At 43.8% G+C, this 17,327-nt stretch overlaps 1 protein-coding gene across 1 annotated transcript in view; it reads right to left on the bottom strand.

Annotated features, from left to right (window-relative positions):
* OPN3 (opsin 3) overlaps positions 1 to 17,327 on the bottom strand; it is a 64,621-nt gene that overhangs the window by 17,558 nt on the left and 29,736 nt on the right. Inside the window, exons 2-3 of the mRNA XM_030195207.1 lie at positions 8,917 to 9,236; positions 2,797 to 3,048 (exon numbers count right to left, since the gene is read on the bottom strand). Coding sequence (XP_030051067.1) covers positions 2,797 to 3,048; positions 8,917 to 9,236 — 572 coding nt within the window. The remainder of the gene's footprint in view (positions 1 to 2,796; positions 3,049 to 8,916; positions 9,237 to 17,327) is intronic.

Genomic DNA, 17,327 nt, shown 5'->3' with positions numbered 1-17,327 from the left:
GAAGCAATATTTTCTCTGGTTTGTTTTTAATTTACTACTTAATAGCTTCATTGTACGCCCCCTAGTCCTAGTAAACAAGCGATTCGTGTCTACTCATACTACTCCATTCCATTTTTGGGTTGCCTTTATAAAATAGATGTGGAGGGGCATAATCGAACGAAAACGTCTATCTCCATGGGCGTTTATGTCCGAGAACGGGTCCGTGAAGGGGCGGACCGAACCGTATTTTCGCAAAAAATAGACGTCCATGTTTTATTCGACAATTTGTGAGCTGGGCGTTTTTGTTTTTCAGCAATAATGGAAAATGAAAGCGCCCAGCTAAAAAACGAATAAATCCAAGGCATTTGTTTGTGGGAGGGGCCAGGATTCGTAGTGCACTGTCCCCCCTCACATGCCAGGACACCAACCGGGCACCCTAGGGGGCACTTTTACAAAAACAAAGAAAAAAGGTAAAAGAGCTCCCAGGTGCATAGCACCCTTCCCTTGTGTGTTGAGCCCCCCCAACTCCCCCTCAAAACCCACTGCCCACAAGTCTACACCATTATTATAGCCCTAAGGGGTGAAGGGGGGCACCTACATGTGGGTACAGTGGGTTTGGGGGGGTTGGATGACTAATAAGCATTAAGCAGCACAATTGTAACAGGTAGGGGGGATGGGCCTGGGTCCACCTGCTTGAAGTCCACTGCACCCCCTAACAACTGCTCCAGGGACCTGCATACTGCTGCCAGGGAGGTGGGTATGACATTTGAGGGTGAAAATAAAAAGTTGTGAAACATCATTTTTTTGTGGTGGGAGGGGGTTAGTGACCACTGGGGGAGTCAGGGGAGGTCATCCCCGATTCCCTCCGATGGTCATCTGGTCATTTAGAGCACTTTTTTGGGACCTGTTCATGTGAAAAAAGGGTCCAACAAAAGTGTCCTAAATGTTTGCTAAAAACGCCTTTATTTTTTCGATTATCGCCCTAACGCGTACATCTCTCCTCGGCCGATAACCACGCCCCAGTTCCACCTTCGCCACACCTCTGACATGCCCCCATCAACTTTGTCCGCATCTGCGAAGGAGTGCAGTTGAAAACGTCCAAAATTGGCTTTCGATTCTACCGATTTATTCGTTTTTGTGAGATAAACGTCTATCTCCCGATTTGGGTCGAAATCTAGGCGTTTTTCTCTTTCGATTATAAGGTGGACAGTATTCTATATCTGCCCCACTAGAGAACCAGGCTACACCTGAATAATTGCTCTAAGTTCAGTTCTATAGAAGCAGCGTTCCTTTTATCTTTATAATATTATTCACTTCCATTCCTTTATCCTCCTAATATTGCTCTTGAATTTCAATTATTAATGGACTTCAGATGTTTCAGATTTATGATTATTTTTGATATTTGTTTCCTATATTATGATGTAAAATCTGTATAGCTTTCTGTACAAATGGTTATTGCTTTACATTTTCAAAAAGCAATAATAATAATAATAATAATAATAATAATAACAAAAACACCAAGATGCTATATATGGGCCTATGTGTTTTTCTTTCTAGATAGCCAGGTTAAAACAAAATTACTCTCCATATGTTTCTGAAGGTTTAGCTAGGTTAAAACTATTTCTGATTCTCTCAATTATGACTAACTACTCCTACCTATTCATTTTTCAGTTTTAGCAAGGTAGAAACTCCAATAAATGTGAAAGATTAATGTTTTATCGTCCCACAGGCTGCCTAGAAAATACTTTCAGACTGCCAGTCCCAGACTCTTGGTTGAAGCCGTAATGTGCACTGCAGCAAGTAGATTCCAGTTTAAGGGGTCCTTTTACTAAGGTGTGCTGAAAAATGGCCTACGGTAGTGTAGGCGCGTTTAGGACGCGCGCAGAATCATTTTTCAGTGCATCTTTAAAAATGCCTTTTTTTTATTTCACCGAAAATGGATGTGTGGCAAAATGAAAATTGGCACACGTCCATTTTGAGTCTGAGACCTTACCGCCACCCCTTGACTTAGTGGTAAGATCTCACGAGTTAACCGTGCAATAAGGATCAACGTGTGTCAAATGCCTTTTATTGCCCGGTAGAGCTGCGCGCCAGAAAATAAAAATTATTTTCTGGCACACATAGGGGAAGTGCGCCAAAAATGAAATTACTGCCCGGCACACGTGGTAGTCGGGCGGTAACTTGGACTTGGCGGGCATTGGGCCCGCGTAGGCCCTAACACGGCTTAGTAAAAGGACCCCTAAATTTTCTGTCCACTGGGTCCAGTTCTTTGTGAAGATGATATGCCCAATCCTGGGGAATAATGCTACTACGCTGGTTCCTGCTGGCCATAAAGAGCAGCACAGAGTAATTGTTTCAGAGGCTCACAGTGCTTCCATTCCTGCTTGAGCATGGGGCGTAGCCAGACAGCAGATTTTGGGTGGGCCTACACAAGAAGTGTTCTCCCCCCCACCCTCCACCCAAAAAAATATTTCAGCTAGTGGGAAAATGCTTCGCTCCACCTTGGAATCTGCAGCAGGCATGTGCTGAAAACAGAGCATTCACAGGTACTAGTATCGTGGAGAGCAGCATTTTTGTTACCATCAAGGGGAAGTCTTCAGCTGGCAGAGCTTGGGATCCCCACCAGCTACCGCTAAACGTGTACTACTGTTGGGTGGGCCTGAGCCCTAAGTGGGTGGGCCCTGGCCCACCCAGGCCCACCTGTAGCTACGCCGCATAGGGAGTAAAGGTGTTTAAAGAACGAAAAAGATGTCAATGGAGACAGCCTGCACAGCACACATTTCTGCTGGTCTCACATCTATCATAAATAAAAGATACCTTTCTGTTCATGAAGATGTAGATAACTGGATTATAGGCAGTGCTTGATTTGGCAAAGAAAGATGGAATGATAGCCACTGTTGGAGTAATAAGTCTGTCATAGCCATATGCCACCAGAAGAGAGACCACCGTGTAAGGCATCCAGCAGATGAGAAATGTTGCTATCATTAGAAAGCACATTTTTGCCACTTTCTTCTCGTAGCTTAGAATTTTGATTACTTCAATGGTCTGCAGGTCTTGAACACAATGAAGCTACGGAAAATAGAAAACAAAGAGGAAAACAGAAATGAAAGGCAAACTGCTTCCAGAAAATTCTACAGCAGGCAAATTTAAAAGATGTATTGTGCTACGTCAAGATCTATATCAAAATCACATCCCCAGCAAGGAAACCTACCACAGTGAGTTAAAATCTTTGAAAATAAACTTTATAAAGTTGAAGTAGAGATGAAGATGCCCTTGTGATGATCTTTTTCAATAGAAAATGGAAAGACTGACAAAAAGCTCTATAATATCAACTAGTGTCTGGGGGTTTGGGAAACAATAATGAGAAATTCATGTTGTGATTTTAAACATTTCAAAGGAGTGTGCCTTTAGGAAAAGTGGTGAAAATTGTGAGAACTGTATATAAAACATGTAGCTTAAAGTTTGTAGCCTGTGTAAGTGGTGGCATAATTAGAGACAGTTGTCCAGTACTAATTTGAGGGACACTCTGCCACCCTCGCACAGATAAATTATTCTTGTGTGTGATTATTTTGCACACCTCTGAATTTGATTAAATAGCACTGATGAGCTAATGCAGACAGTTACTGCAGGCAGCAGCATGTGGTTAACGAGGGATTGGCGTGCACATTAGCTGGTAAACAGGTTTGACACAAAGTTAACTTACACAGTACATTAAAATAAATGTAAAGCAGGCTATTAGCTGTTCCACCTTGATGCAGAGAAGTTTGTAAGCAAGCCTTATGTGAGAAAATTACCACCAGATCTGAGGCAGCATAGAAAGGTTGGCTCACCCTCTGGATTAGGCAGAAAAGCTAATAAGCCCCCACCTCCCGAGTCCCCAGTCATCTCCCCCTTTTCTGCATTGGCCCCAATCCCTGGTAGTCTTTCCTCTTCCCAACATTAATAAAATCCCTAGTGTCTAGCCTCGCTCTTCCCCCAACCTGGTCCAACCCAATCTGATCCCCTCTCCTCTGCCTAACTTAAAAAAACAATTCCTGATGTCTATTGATACCCCACCCTGGACCCAATTCTCTAGTGCCTAATGGTACCCCAAAGCCTCCTAGATCTTCCCAGGGCATAACCGGAAAAAGGCAGGAGTGATGCTCACTCGCTCCTTCCTCCAGTGCTGCCATCTTGGAAAATGGCAGACTGATTGCTTGATGCACACTTGTTCTGTGCGCTCTATAATTTGATTTTTGAGGAGACTTTAATTTAATAGCCAACGACACCTACAAATAACTCGACTAACTGCCCCTGGGTTCATCAGCCCCACTATATTGGGGACCTGGCAACAGCCCTAATGTCTCACTACATGTCCTACTGCAGTATTCTTCATTGCAAGGCTTGGAGGCCACTGTTGTGGTTCCATCTCTTTTCTCAATACATAATTTCTTTCATCTTGTCCAGAGTCTTTCAGTTGGTGCTGTCTCCAGAACAACTGCCCTGCTTTGCTCCCTGTACAGTATGGTTATCAATGAATTTGAGTTATACAACATACATACCCCCACTCTATTCTTGCAAGGCTGTGCAAATAATGAAGAAGTTTGGACACCACATGGATCAAGCTCACCGAGAGCCACATAATGCTGGAAGAAAATAGAAGACGAAGTGCCTGCAGGAAGACTCTAGGAAAGGTCAGGGAGCATTAACAAACCAGTGGAGACCCAGCTTGGAGGGACTGAGGACAGAATGATGGTGGCTGACTTGGAGGAGAGACTAGTATGAGTAGACAATGACTGGGATAGGGTTGGAGAACAGTTTTGGGGGGAATGGGTGTTGGGAGAGATAAGATGCGCTACGACACAGTCTGTAGAATCAAACTTCATCTTATTTACACATTTTTTTTCTGAGTGCACCTGTGCAGCAATACTGGCTACATCATTAGAAGGGGACCCCCCCCCCCCCACCTTCCTCCTTTATCACCCAGGGCTCTGGGCACCACCCGCTTTATCTAGCAGTATTTCTGGTTCTCACACTGAAGTGCCTTTGCTAATGTAGCCCCTGCTCCAAAAATAGGGAAGGTCACTATCCTACTGGGTCAGACTAGGGATCCATCTAGCCCAATATCCTGTTTCCAACACTGGCCAGTCCAGGTCTCAACTACCTGGTAGAATTACAAAAAGGTAGCAAGACTTCATGTTACTTAAACCCAGGGATATGCGATGGCTTTCTCCAGGTAATAAACAGTGGTTTCCCCCACTGCAAATCAATATCAATATTTATGTGTTTTATGTAAAACATATTTATAGCAGTGGCGTAGCCAGACCTGAGATTTTGGGTGGGCCCAGAGCTAATATGGGTGGGCATTGTGTATATAGTAGTGTTTCTTGTGATACTACAAAATAATGCCTTAGAATGCCCTTGATAATGGATTTCTAAGTAGTCTGCCCAATAGCTGCCCTGAATCAACATAACCACAAACATATTTAATGGAAAAATTGATATTTTTAAATATGATTACATTATCCCATATCTTAAAATTGACCATACATAAGTCTACTACAATGGCAAACTTCTCAACACACATGGCAGAATCCTGCAATATAATTACATAGGAAAAATATATTCAAATTCTGGTAGCACCTCAATAACAGCAATACAAAATCCCTTCACTGCCAGGTACGTTGTGAAGTAACACTAAAGGCTGCAAAGAAGCTCCTTAACTCCAATTCTGAACACGTTTCCCAACAACAGTACTTTTATAAAGGCAGAGGTGAATATACATAGCAGCAACACACATTCCATTGGAAAATTTAGATGTCAGACTCATACCACACAAACTACATGCCAGCAGAATCTCTCACCTCAGTCACATGCAGAACATATACCAACCCTCATCAATTACAGAACAGAGGACCAAAAATTAGAAATTGTCCTGTAGCCCGGCATCAGCCCTTCTCTGCCCTTCCCTACCCCCCTAATCCATCCCCATAGCCCAGCATCAGCCCTATCCTTCCCTTCTTTTTTCCCCCCATCCATCCTCATAGCCCAGCATCAGCTCTATCCTTCCCTTCCCCACCATCTATCCCTGCAGCTAGGCATCAGCTGTACCCTAACTCCCCTACCTCTCCCTGTAGCCTAGCTGGGCCCTAGTATTACCATATTGAAAATGTGACCATACCAAGCCTCTGTGGTTATACTCCACTAATAAGTTAAAAGATTAACTGGAGTTCTTGAAAGGATAATATAAACTTAGGATGCATCATGACTAGGGACACACACATATGCTTATTTATTCAATATCACAATTTACAACCACAAAACAACCTTTTAGGGTGGATAGTGTTCACAATGAGCTCCTTTTATTACCGACCAGACAGAGAAGAGTTTTCAGTTTTGGTACAGTATAAGTTATCAATCATATACCTAAGCTCTCAAATTCTATATGAAAACCCAACCTCACAGCCTGAAAGCTGCAAATACACTAGTAGTTTTAATACACCCGATGTGATCCAGGCAGAGAAACACAACCCAGCCGTTAGAAAGTGGAGAAAAAAAGCCTCAGTAACACTACCCAGCCAGCCTGAAGAATTATCCAGCTATAAGGCGTGGGCCCGGCACACCATCATAAGTTATCACAAGAACAAAATATAAGAAAACCAATATGGGCTGCATTAAGGGCTTATATAGCCCATTTATGTTTAAACAAAAGAAATCTGCATGAAACAAAATATTTATTTTTATTTTGACTAATAAAACCACTTGCCCCTGAAACATGTTCAAAACAGAATAATCCATTTGTGTATCTAAAAGGTAAACTTCTACAAAACAGATTAAGATCTGATTCCATGTGCCCCAATGAAAAGAGAGTTTAATTCTACTTCCATTTAATTTCAATATATTCCATCATCTTTATAACATCAGGCTTCCCAAGGTAGATTACAACAACAGTTAAGATGAACCCATCAGGAAACAGGATATCCTCACTGAAATTTGGCCATCTGTATTGTATACAGTGGATTTATTTATTTATTTATTATTATTATTATTTTTTCGTGTAGAAAAATGAGCACAAAATACAGAGTTTAAAATTGCAGTTTCTACCAGCTATAATAATCTTAAAGATGTTTTAGTGATATTCAATTGTTATTTCATAATATTTATACCTATATGGGAAGCTTTCAAATAAATTAAAAAGCTGTCCAATAAGCAAAAAAAAAAACAAACCCCCAAAACGTTTGACCTCTACCTTTTAAGGCACTACCTATCCAATTGAAACAGCTTTAGACTTGTTACAGATGGACAAACAGTAAAGAACGACAACATGGATGCAGCAGCTCATAGATTTGCTTGCTTTGGTTTGAGTGTACTAGAGGAGATGACAGCTATGCGGGGGAGTGAAAACAGAGATTAACCAAATTGGCTTCCTTGCTTGCCATAGGCTAGATCACTTCAAACCTCCTTGGTCCCGACGGTGTCCTTTGACTGCCACGCCCTACCTATGCAGAAACAGCAAGTTGAATCAGAGTAGGCGGGACGTGGCAGCAGAAGGACCCCGACGCTGGCATCCTGTCCTAACCACTGCCTGCAGGTACGATGGTAACGGTTCTGTCCGGTCTGGAGGACTGCGGGGGGGGGGGGAGGAAACGAGGTTGAGGGAGGGAGGAGCGGATGTGAGAGGGAAGAAACTGAAAGCAGACAAAAAGTTCAACGGATGGAGCAGCGCGGGAAGGGCAGCAATTCTTACCAGAGGCTAAGGGTAATGGTGCTGTGCACTTCTGTAGCAAGTTCAGCCCAGCAGTCCTGCCTCTTCTGAGGTAAACTTCCGGGCCGGCATAGGAAGCAGTAGCGCCAGGTAGAGAATATATGGGACTATTTTAGCCAGCCACGGTCAGCGGCTGTATATCAGCCAGTTATTAGGGCACTTTTTACTGGCAAAAATTACTCCTAGAAAAACAAGTGTAAATGTCTGTGGCTACTTTTTCCTTAGGCATTTATTTTCAATGTGAATACATTTATTTTGAAAAATGATACAAAAGTTGCAGGTAAACTATACTGATAGATTTTCCATCAATGCAGGCAATGCAAAAATCATTCTCTATGTGAATAAAATCATTAAGGTACTGTTTCTACAAAACTGCTAATAAATTATTGGGTTAATATTTGGCCCAACTATGTAGACTAGGCATCCACCTAAGGTGACAGAATTTGGGGGGGGGGGGGGGGGGGGGGGGAGGAGCTGTGGCTCTGGTGTGCACAAGAGCCTTCCTCCAGTTCCCTTCTCACTGCTGCCCCCTACTTCCTTCCGGAAGCATCAGCGTTGTGTTGGACCTGTAAGAACAGTCCTGCGCTGAATAGCTGCTTTGTCCTGCCCCCTTCCCCTCTACTGAGGCAGACCTCCTGTTGGAAGAGGGTGGGACAAGATGGCACTTCAGCATGGGTCTGTGCTGATGCTTCTTTAATGTTCAGGCTGGCCTGGAAATAGGTAGTGGGTGGAAGAGACAGCAAGAAGAGAAGGAAAGGAGGGAGATGCTGGATAATAGGGTAGGGGGTAATGAAGGGGAGATGAGAAGCTGACCAATGAAAGCAGGGTGGGGTGGGGTGGGGTGGGGTGGGGTTGGAGGTGAAAGGCAGTTGCTGGCCATGGGAGAGGGGGTGTAGAGAGTGAGATAGGGGAAGTATAACTGAAGGTTGACCTAGGGCATCTGATACCATTGGGTCAGCCCTGTATTCAAACACTGTGATTAGCATGTTTTTAAAATGCCAGCCTCAGCAGCAGCAGAAAGAGCTGCTGAACATTCACCTGTATAGTGGCTGCTTCTATCCACATAAGTGTTTTTGAATATCAGGCCATATAGTTTTACCTTTGATATGGAATTTTCTCTTTATCACCATAATCAACAAATTCAGCAATGCAGTTGTCACACATTTTTGAAGCCAAATGTTTGAAAAACTTACCAATCGAATTGCATAGAGAATGTGACCATAACAGTAGGCTATGACACCCACAGGAGCTGCTAGGCAGCCAAGAAAAAAGAGAAGCACAAAGGAGGCATCATTGGGATCTCTTGACCTCCAGTCCACAGCGCACCCGAGCCCATGTATTTCCAGGGTGTATCGGTTCCAGCCTACTAGGGGTGCACCTGTCCAAGCTAATGAGTATAGCCAGATGTAGGTTATCGCCCGCCAAGACCAAGAGAAGTCAATTACTTTAGCATGGACAACTCGAATGTAGCGCTCATAAGCAAGAACGGTGAGAGTCATAATAGAGACAATCCCTGCAAGAAAAAAAGTAGTGAATGTAATTTAAAATATCAAAGTATAAGCCTGGGGCATAAGAGAATGCGTATTAGTGAAGGAGAATACTATTAAATGTCTCTATTTAAACTTAGTTTTCTTACGTGCCAAGACGAATATAAAGCCATAGTAATCTGATTTTTAGATATGTCATGACCTGAGACAAAGATTACAGGACCAAAAACAGAGTAACAAGAAAATTAAAAAAAATCCCAAGGTACTCCTGTATCATTCAGAATTAAACACTGCCAACAGTAAACAGTGGAATTAAGAGGCTTTATTACCAAACTGCAGTAAAAGGTGGCCTCTGTGTGCCCTTATTTGGGTCTTTCCCGCACGCCAAGGCCATTTTTACGGCAGCAGTAAAATGGCCAAAAATACTATTTTCTGTATTAATGGCCACATGCTAGTTTTCCTATTAGTAAATGATCACTAGCGTGTGAGTCCCTACTGCTACCTATTTTGTAGGCGGTAAGAGCTCACACGCTAACCCCTTGCTAATTGGTTAACATGTGGCAATGTAGCTGTTCTAACCAATTAGCGCAGAGCACATCTACTCTCCGCCCCCCCCCCCCCCCGCGTGGGAAGTGCACACAGAGGGGGGGATTCTATATATGGTGCTTAAAACACTTTCGACTAATCGTATTCTATAAATGGTGCCTAGATTTAGGTGTGGTATATAGAATACGCTTAGTTGATATCCCCGTGCCTAAAACTATGAAACACCCATTTCCCAACCCGTAACCACACCCCTTTTGTCTGCATGTGTTAGAAGTTAGGTGTACTGTGTTATGGAATATACTTAGCGAGATGTGCACGTAAATTGTAATTATTGCCAATTAGTGCTCATTATTGCTTGCTAAGAGCTGTTAGCAATGCTGATTAGCTTAAGTCAATTAAGTTACGCATGTTATAGAATACACTTGGATTTTGGCATGGATCTCTAGGCGCTATATAGAATCCGGTTGAGAGTGCATAATTGCCATGGGGCACGCTCACGTTTTTACTGCGGTAAGCACAAGCTAGTGCTTACTGCAGCTTAATAAAAGGACCCCTAAAAATGCCAGATGCAGTAGCAGAACTTCAAATGAAGAGCCCCCCCAACCAAATATCAGAAAGAACCCCCAGAGCAAGGGGGGGTCTGCCTCAGTGATATGGGAGCAGTTATAAATGAGTCACCCAGGGGCTATGCCACTTCTACGAGACAGCAAATATGAATGACACAAAATACTAGAATTACAACAGTGAAATCCTAGTGAACGAGACAAAAAGCTCGCCTGCACCATTTCAATTCAATTTCATCTTTAGACATGTCAGTTCGGTGTTTGAATTCTTCTGCACATTTTATAGCTGTCAGTAAAAATCATTAAATGCATTTCAATGGCTGAATTTGAAAGAGAAACCAATGTCCGCTGAGGGGAGACAGAGAAAGAGAAGTAACAAAGACTTCATAAAGCTTTAGAGTCTCCTCAAAGGCCTGCATCTCTACTCCCTAGGATGAACGTCACTCAGAGCCATCTCCAGGGTTCATAAAAAAACTCACAAGCAGCTAAGAACAAAGCAAAGACTACGTTCTATGGATATGAATCCATTTTTCTTCAGGTCACAAAAACAATTTCTAATTTCTTTCAACATGCACGTCAGTCTACAACACAGCAGCAGTCTTATTTTTAAAGTTTAAAGTAACACAAATCTAAGAAATTGCCCCAGGATGCAGCCTGATTCTTTATGAAATGCTTTAAAAGGTTCTCCTGATGTTTTATTTTGATGTAAAACAAAATAATCTATAACTCTACTACTACTACTACTATTTAACATTTCTAAAGCGCTACTAGGGTTACGCAGCGCTGTACAATTTAACTATTTGCTCTGGTTTTCAGTTGATTATGGGCTGATGCAGTAAAGTGTGCAATGCTTTACTAAAGATTTTCCCATGATAGTTTTATTCCCCATTGCAAAAAACCTTCTAGCACAAGAAAATCTTAAGTAAAACCACTGTGCTAAAGGATAACACAGTGGACATGCACCTTTGACCTCACAAAAATTCCCTAGTGGCCCAGTGGTCCCTGATCAACCACCCCCAATAATTCCTCAGATGGTATGTAGGCCCACACCTCCTCTTCTGAACCTACCCAAAATACCCTAGGGCCCAAGAAGACTCCCTGACTCCCAAAATATCCCTAGTGGCACAGTGGCCTGCTCCCTGGTCCCAGGCCATCCCCTCCCAATTCCACTTGCTCCTACTGCTATACTGCAATCTTATAAAATGGAGGTGTTTCATCCCACAAAGTATATCCCAGTCAGTCTGCCAAATAAAAGGGTTCCAGTAGGAGTGAGGGGATATTGGAAGGGGACCACTTGGGCTCCCAAGATATTTTTGGTGGAGTCAGGGATTAAGGTGTAGGTCCACAGGCCACCAGGGAATCTTTGTAATATTTGTGGTGGGGGTGGTGGATAGGAGGGTTGAGGACTGGGGGGCGATCACTGGGCCAGCAGGGATGCTTTTGGGATCAGGGATTCGGGGTTCTGTAGAGTCCAAATGGGCCACTAGCGACATTTTGGGGGTCAAGAGTGGCTGGAGAGGGGAGTTGTAGATTGAGCAGTTGGGTCTTGCATAAGACCTCCAGTTGACACTAGTGCAGACCCATACATTTGATGAACTCTTCCCCGTTAGTGCATATTTTTAGAAGCAAATATATTTACACATTATCCCCCAGATTCTATATATGGCACCCAGATTAAGATGCACATGCAAATTAATTGTATAATGAGCTCTGAACCATCAATAATTGGGTGCTAACAACCAATTGTTGATGTTAATAGGCATCCATTAAAATTTGCGCATGCATCTGACTGTACGCTATTCTATAAGGCAGGGTCCCCAACTTCCATAGCGCATATCTCAAAAGGGGGCATGGCCATGGGTGAAGCATTTCAAAAAGCTATGCACGAAGTTACCAGTGCACCCAGGTTTCAACATTGTAAGTTTGGAGCCCAATGTTACGGCACAGAAATCAGCACTATGCACTATTCTATAACGGCATATATAGAAGAGCGTTTTCTGTTGATTTTTTTTCGGCGTCCATTTTCGAGCACCATTTATAGTATCCAGCCCTATATGGTTACTGCTTTGAGGAGGTAATTTTTTGTGTTAGACTAACTTTAGAAAGTTATGCGCTAATGACAAGCTTACTGCATTGATACCTCAGGCTGTCAATCCTGATTTACCCCGCTGCCTCCTCCACCTGTAGTTCTGATATCCTTATTGTTTTCTTAAGAAAAAAAAGGCTAAAGGTCTATACAGGCAGTAGGGTAAAACCAGAACAGGACTGACCTATCCTGAGAATTTAGAGCCAGCTGGCAACCCTATTCTCACAAAGAAGTTTTGTGGTAAAGCATTTGGGAGCTCCTTCCACCCCCTTCACATCGACCATGATGAATCAAAACAGGCTAGGACATGTCTGTGATTACTATAAAAACCCTATGCTGAAATTACTGTGACCCATGTATAGTTTGAATATGACACAGCTATTGTCTTCAGGAAAGGAGATTCTTAATACAAAGGGATTGACGTATTAACCTATGGAGGGGCATAATCGAACGTGAACGCCCATCTCCATGGGCGTCTATGTCCGAAAACGGGTACGTGAAGAAGCGGGACAGACAGTATTTTTGGAAAAAATAGGCGTCCATCTTTTGTTTCGAAAATACGGTTTGGACGGACCAAATGCCATGGATTTGGTCCTTTCTGAGCTGGGTAGTTTTTTTTTTTTTTTTGCGATAATGGAAAATAAAAACGTCCAGCTCAAAAATGTCCTAATCCAAGCCATTTGGTCGTGGGAGGGACAAATGTACAACACTGCCATAGCTCTTAGGGGTGAAGGGGGCAACTACATGTGGGTACAGTGGGTTTCAGAGGCCTCCCATTTACCACCACAAGTGTTACAGGTGGGGGGGGGGGGATGGGCCTGGGTCTGCCTGCCTCAAGTACACTGCAGTACCCACTAAAAGTGCTCCAGGAACAGGACTTGTTGCTGCTGTATAACCTTGGCACACCAGTTGACACCTGAAGACTAATCTCGCTGAAAACATCCTTTATTTGAATAAGCACCTTTACTCACAGTTAACTGCAGATCAGAGGTTGTGCCCCACTGGCAACGAGTCTCGCTGGTACTGAGATTAGCAGTAGGTCCGAGCTGGCAGAATGGTGTACAATGCCCTCTTTCAGCAACATTCAAGGTAAGAACTAAGTGCTATAACGTGGCTAACACATGAACAGGATCTAAAACTGTGTTACAAAAATGGCCACTACCTCATGGACTACCGGAAACAAAACAGGGCACACTCTGACCCAGTAAGAAGAGGGAAAAGCACCATGGGAGTATAGCCTACCAACTACCAACATCGTGAGCATGTAACACAAGCTAGTGGAATCACGGAGCCCAATACCCTACACCCACCAAAATGCATTGCTGATATGACTCTGCAGTGCCCTTAACAGAAAAGGTGTCGCACTCACCCGAGACCACATCAGAACCAGGGAAAGGCTGTCAGAGGATAGAACACATTCTGCTGTCATGGAGGTGGGTACGGAATTTGAGGCTGGCATACAGGCTGGGAAAAAAGTTTGTAAAGTGGGGGTTTGTTTTGGTGGGAGGGGGTTAGTGACCACTGGGGGAGTCAGGGCAGGTGATCCCCGATTCCCTCCAGTGGTCATCTGGCCAGTCGGGGCACTTTTTTGGGACTTGTTCGTGAAAAAAAGGGTCCAAAAAAAGTGACCCAAAATCACAGTAAAAACGCCTTTTTTTTTCGATTATCAGCTAAAGACGCCCATCTCTCCTCGGCCGATAACCACGCCCCAGTCCCGCCTTTGCCACGCCTCCGACATGCCCCCATCAACTTTATTCGTTCCTGCGACGGAGTGCAGTTGAAGATGCCCAAAATCGGCTTTCGATTATACCAATTTGGGCGCCTGTGAGAGAAAGACGTCCATCTCCCGATTAAGGTCAGAATATGGGCGTTTTTCTCTTTTGATTATAAGGTGGATGGTCTCCTTTGTGCAAAAGCTTGTTACTCATGCATATGAGATGGGAATAAAACTTTTTTTTTTGAGAACCTTTGCTCCCATGCATGCCAAAAAATAATAAGTGCATCCCATTGAGGTATAGATATATATTTTATGTGAAAATCAGCAATCAAGCATGTTTTTGTATGTTGTTTTTCAAATAAAATCATAATTAATGAGTTGCATTGCATGCTTATGCATTACAAAAGCCCATTAGTTATAAATGCATACCGCTGGGGGGGGGGGGGGGGTGCTACGTGCCTATTGGCTCCGCTCGTTCCGTTCTCCCTCTGCCCCGAAACAGGTTACTTCCTGTTCCGGGGCAGAGGGAGCATGGAACGAGCGAAGCTGAGAGGCACGCGGCACCTCTCCAGCAGGTAAAAATGTACCCGGGGAGGTGTTCTTTCACCGGGGGGGGGAAGGTGTCCTTTTGCCAAGGGTGGGGGGTCGCGCTGCACCCCGGGGGGGGGGGGTGCATCGGCGATCCGCCCCGGGTGTCAGCCACCCTAGGAACGCCACTGAACCCACAGCAGTAAACGACTTATAAGCTACTCTCAGTCGCAGGTTGAACAAACCCTGGATAGTCAATCCTGGAGCACGCGTGACTCCCAACACTAAATATCTGGTTATGTGCGCTGACCCCGAAGTTACCCGAACACTAGCCAATATTCAGACTGGTGCCTGGTTAACTCAGCACATAATGCTAAGACAGTCTTTTTGCTGTTCTAACTTTATGTGCTTACTTAACTGGTTAGCGGACCAAATATCACTGTTATATAGGTAAGTTGTGGGTCTGCCCAAACTCCACCTCCCCAGACCACCCCTAAGCTAGCCTGTTAGGGCATGGTTTTCACATGTTGTAGCCTTCACTGAAAAAAATAATTGAACTTGCCGCAGTAAAAAGTAGCCTGTGGTAGTGCGAGCATGTCTTTTGTGCACGCGCTGGGCCATTTTTAAAATCATATCTAGGAATAAGGGCCTTTTTTAAAAGGGTCGGAAACTGGACGTGCATTAAAATAAAATTGAAATCAGCGCACGTCGATTTTCAGCCTGAGACCTTACTGCCACCCATTGACCTAGCAGTAAGGTCTCACGCGCTACCTGTGCGGTAAGCATGCAACGTGCTCCAACTCCTGTTTACCGCTGGGTAAGCAGTCCGTAGTAGAAATTAGAAAATTATTTTCTACTGTGGGATTTGGTGCGCGCCAAACTCAGAATTACCACCTGGCTCACGCGCTAGCTGTGCAGTAGTGCTGATTTGGCACGAGCTGTACGCATATAGGCTCTCCTGCGCCTTTGTAAAAGGGCTCCTAAAGTTTCTCTATACAATGGTAGAAATCAAAGGAATAAAGAAAGAACCTCCACAAATGGAATCAATCCAAGTTAGAGAAAAAAGTGGAGTCTACAAAAAGGATTAGGAACCAGAAGTCTTTTATTACCAGCATTGATTCTATGACCCGACACAGCTGTGTTTCAGCATTAAGATATGTCTGCATCAAGGGTCTTTAGAATGTCTTCCTACAAATTCATGCACATAAGGATTGCTTGGAAGAGCGTTGAATATTTATATATTGTGATGCTCTATTGGAGCACTAAGAATTGTCAACCAGAATTTCATGATGTCGGTTGTGAAGACATTCTAAAGACCCCTGATGCAGGCATACCTTAATGCCAAAACACAGCTGTGTCAGGTCATAGAATTGATGCTGCTTCCTAATCCTTTTTTGTGGACTCCTTATATACACACCAGGTACTGTTTTGAAACAAAGGATTAAATCATTTGTTCATGACTAACCGATTATTTTCAGTGGCACTTCTTAACCAGTCAGTGCCACTGAAAATGACCAGTTAATGCCTGAAGACAATTTAAAGCGGTGTCATATTCAAACTGTACATGGGTCACAGCAGGGGTGTAGCTACATGGGGCCACGGGGGCATGGGCCCCCACAGATTACGCCCTGGCCCCTTTACATTTGACCCCCCTGCCACCGCCCCGCCTGCCCTGCCGCATCATTAGGTACCTTGTTTGCTGGGGAGGGGGGACCCAATCCCCGCCAGCTGAAGAGTTTTCTTCAGCGCCGGTCGACTCTGGCGCCTTTGTTTTGTGATCATCTGTTTCTGATGCCTTACATATTGCACGGGGCACAGTAGTGTCAGCATGGGGTTGTTATAGTAATATTGGATATTTTGGAGGCATTCCAGGGGTGAAGTTAGTAGGCACTAGACTGGTTAACTGCCAATATTTAGCAAAATAGGATCGCAAAAAAGCCAGTCCTATCTTTATGCAATGCCCCGTAGCCTGTTAAGTGCTGAATATCGCACTTAAGCGGCTATGGTTTAGCCAGCTCCAGAAATCTGGAAAATTCAATCCAGGAGCCCAGATGATCGCCATTGAATTTCCAAGCAGTAGCACTCAGCAAAACACTGAGCACTGCTGGTTGAATATCGACTACAAAATATGTATCACAATCAAACTGACAGAATTCAGTACTTGGCATTGTGGGGTAATTCCATAACTGGGTGCTTCCATTCAGACACCCTGAGGCCACAATGAAACCCAGGTACCTAAGTTCCCTTATAGAATACTAGTATAACTTGGTAGCAGCATACCTAAAATTTAGGCACCCACACTCACTCCAGCCAGCCATAAAGCTGGCGTAATTGCGGCACCTAAATGCATCAGGGACATACGTAACTTACAGCATTCTCTAAGGGGTCCTTTTACTAAGGTGTGCTGAAAAATGGCTTGCGGTAGTGTAGGCGTGGGTTTTGGCCACTCGCTTTAAAAAAAGGCCTTTTTAAAAGTTTTGCTGGCAAAATCAAAATTGGTGTGCGTTCATTTTGGGGCTGAGACCTTACTGCCAGCCATTGACCTAGCAGTAAAGTTTCACGCGGTAACCGGGCTGTAATGACCTACGCGCATCAAATGCCACTTGGCGCACATTCGATACGCACATACAAAAAATAAAAATTCTTTTTCAGATACGCGTATCAAACACACACCAAA

This window comes from Microcaecilia unicolor, chromosome 3 (genome assembly GCF_901765095.1).
Source record: "Microcaecilia unicolor chromosome 3, aMicUni1.1, whole genome shotgun sequence".
In the NCBI taxonomy this organism is placed as follows: Eukaryota; Metazoa; Chordata; class Amphibia; order Gymnophiona; family Siphonopidae; genus Microcaecilia; species Microcaecilia unicolor.
Note: the sequence above shows the minus strand (reverse complement) of the source record. Positions and strands in the feature narration are given on the sequence as shown.